Here is a 2042-nt window from a genome sequence, read left to right as displayed (position 1 = left end):
TCCAAGTAAGTCTCTTGTCAAGATGGAGTCCTAAGTGTCGAATCTGTTCAACAGGTGTAAGTGGTGTATCTAGAAAGGTTCCTGTAGGACAGGATAAATAAATATGAATAGTTATTTACATTCATAATGTTGATTTATGTCTGACCTAAACATAGTTGGCACACACATCAACTTTTACTAACACTTATACATAGTTTTCATTAATTGAAAATTGGATTGAAATAACTGATTTTTTTTCTCCTCTTGATTTCTTGGATTTAAAGCATGCCCGACCCGACTAGTTTTGACTTGTGTTGGAACAAGGCTAAGCACTGAAACAGGTTCCAGAGAACATATGTTGCATAGCAACCATGCTCCATACCAAAGGAATAGGTTACAATGAAAACGAATAGAAATATCTCCTTAGCAGATAGGATATTCCAATAGGATTAAACCGGTCCTCTTACAGAAGACTATGTTTAGTGGCCATTGCTGGAACGATAATGAAGAACTGGAGAATTTAGTGCATTCGATAGGAACAAAGCATGCTGGGAACATTGCTCATCCAATTGGCCGTGATAGCAAGCAGAGCGGACCTTGAAGCTCTGCTCTGCAATAGAGTGTTGAAGTTCATGGACGCGCTTTCAGGAGTCGTCCCGTATAGCCCTTTCATCGATTTCGGCCAAGGCAATAAGGAAATAAATGGGACAGGAACGGTAAGTCATTTGATTTTTTAAAAATGGAAAAAGAAAAACCTAATAATATGTACTATAAAGCATTTTAAACGTTCATCTTCGTAGGGGTAGTAATTTTATTACCCAACGGGGTGCCGGAGGGAGCAGCTGTCAATTTTTTTTTTCATAATAATTAAAAAATCACTGAGACATATATCTTATAATTTATAAGTTTGGTTTCATTCTCCTTTTCCATGCTAAAATCATACGGTTTGTACAGCTGACATCCCAACCCACCCTAACACAATCCTAACAACATACGCTGATGACACATGTATACTGTCTGTAAACAACGACCCCACTAATGCATCACAAACACTACAGACACACATAACATCCATCGAAGAATGGAGTCAAAACTGGATAATCGATATAAATCGGACAAATACCACCAGATCACCTTTACTCTCCGTCGTAAACCTTTACCATCCTGTCCTACAGTATTCTTTCTAAATACTTCACTAACTCCAGTTGAATAGATTCGATACTTAGGACTCCATCGTGACAAGATACATGGAATCCACATACAAGACTGAAATGACAAGAAACTGCTCGTAGATTCCGATTGCTACAACACTTACTTGACAAACGCTCTAAACAATTCACTACAAAAAAATTAGTATACACCACGATAATCAGACCAATTTGGACATTTGGAATTCAGCTCTGGGGCTCCACCAAACCATCAAATTCTTCCCTCATCCAATCCTTACAATCCAAAATCCTACGTAAAATCCTTGATGCTCCTTCTAACGTTACAAATAAACTCATTCACAAAGACCTTAAAATCTCATTCGTTGCAGATTTGACCCAAAACAGATAACCATCTTTTCATTCCAAACTCCTTACCAACCCTAACCCAATAATCCCTGATAATCCTTCGAGGCGTCTGAAAAGACGATGGCCACGGGACCTTCAAATTTAAATTAATGCTTAAATTACCACCAATGGGGGGTTCCTTCCCAAGATTTTCAAGTGTAAATGAAACATATTTGCTTATTGTATTTATTATTTGTACAGTTGTAAATCACATTAAATAAATAAATTTTAAAAAATGCTTAAATCACAACCTTATTGGTCGGCCCTCTTCCATCCCCTATTTTTGATCCTGGATACGTCCAAGCAGTTAGGAATCTACTAACTCTACGAAGGTAAGTGTAACAAGCTACTTTGTATCATATTAAACAAGCTACTTTGTATCATATTAAACAAGCTACTTTATATCATATTAAATAAGCTACTTTATATCATATTAAACAAGCTACTTTATATCATATTAAAGAAGCTACGTTATATCATATTAAAGAAGCTACTTTATATCATATTAAA

At 36.2% G+C, this 2042-nt stretch overlaps 1 protein-coding gene across 1 annotated transcript in view; it reads left to right on the top strand.

Annotated features, from left to right (window-relative positions):
* Window positions 1-321: 321 nt before the first annotated feature.
* LOC106680695 (uncharacterized) overlaps window positions 322-2042 on the top strand; it is a 20652-nt gene continuing 18931 nt past the window's right edge. Inside the window, exon 1 of the mRNA XM_067052607.1 lies at window positions 322-695. Coding sequence (XP_066908708.1) covers window positions 525-695 — 171 coding nt within the window. The 5' untranslated portion in view covers window positions 322-524. The remainder of the gene's footprint in view (window positions 696-2042) is intronic.

This window comes from Halyomorpha halys, unplaced genomic scaffold (assembly GCF_000696795.3).
Source record: "Halyomorpha halys isolate HHAL.00 unplaced genomic scaffold, Hhal_1.1 Scaffold279.1, whole genome shotgun sequence".
Classification (NCBI taxonomy): Eukaryota; Metazoa; Arthropoda; class Insecta; order Hemiptera; family Pentatomidae; genus Halyomorpha; species Halyomorpha halys.
Note: the sequence above shows the minus strand (reverse complement) of the source record. Positions and strands in the feature narration are given on the sequence as shown.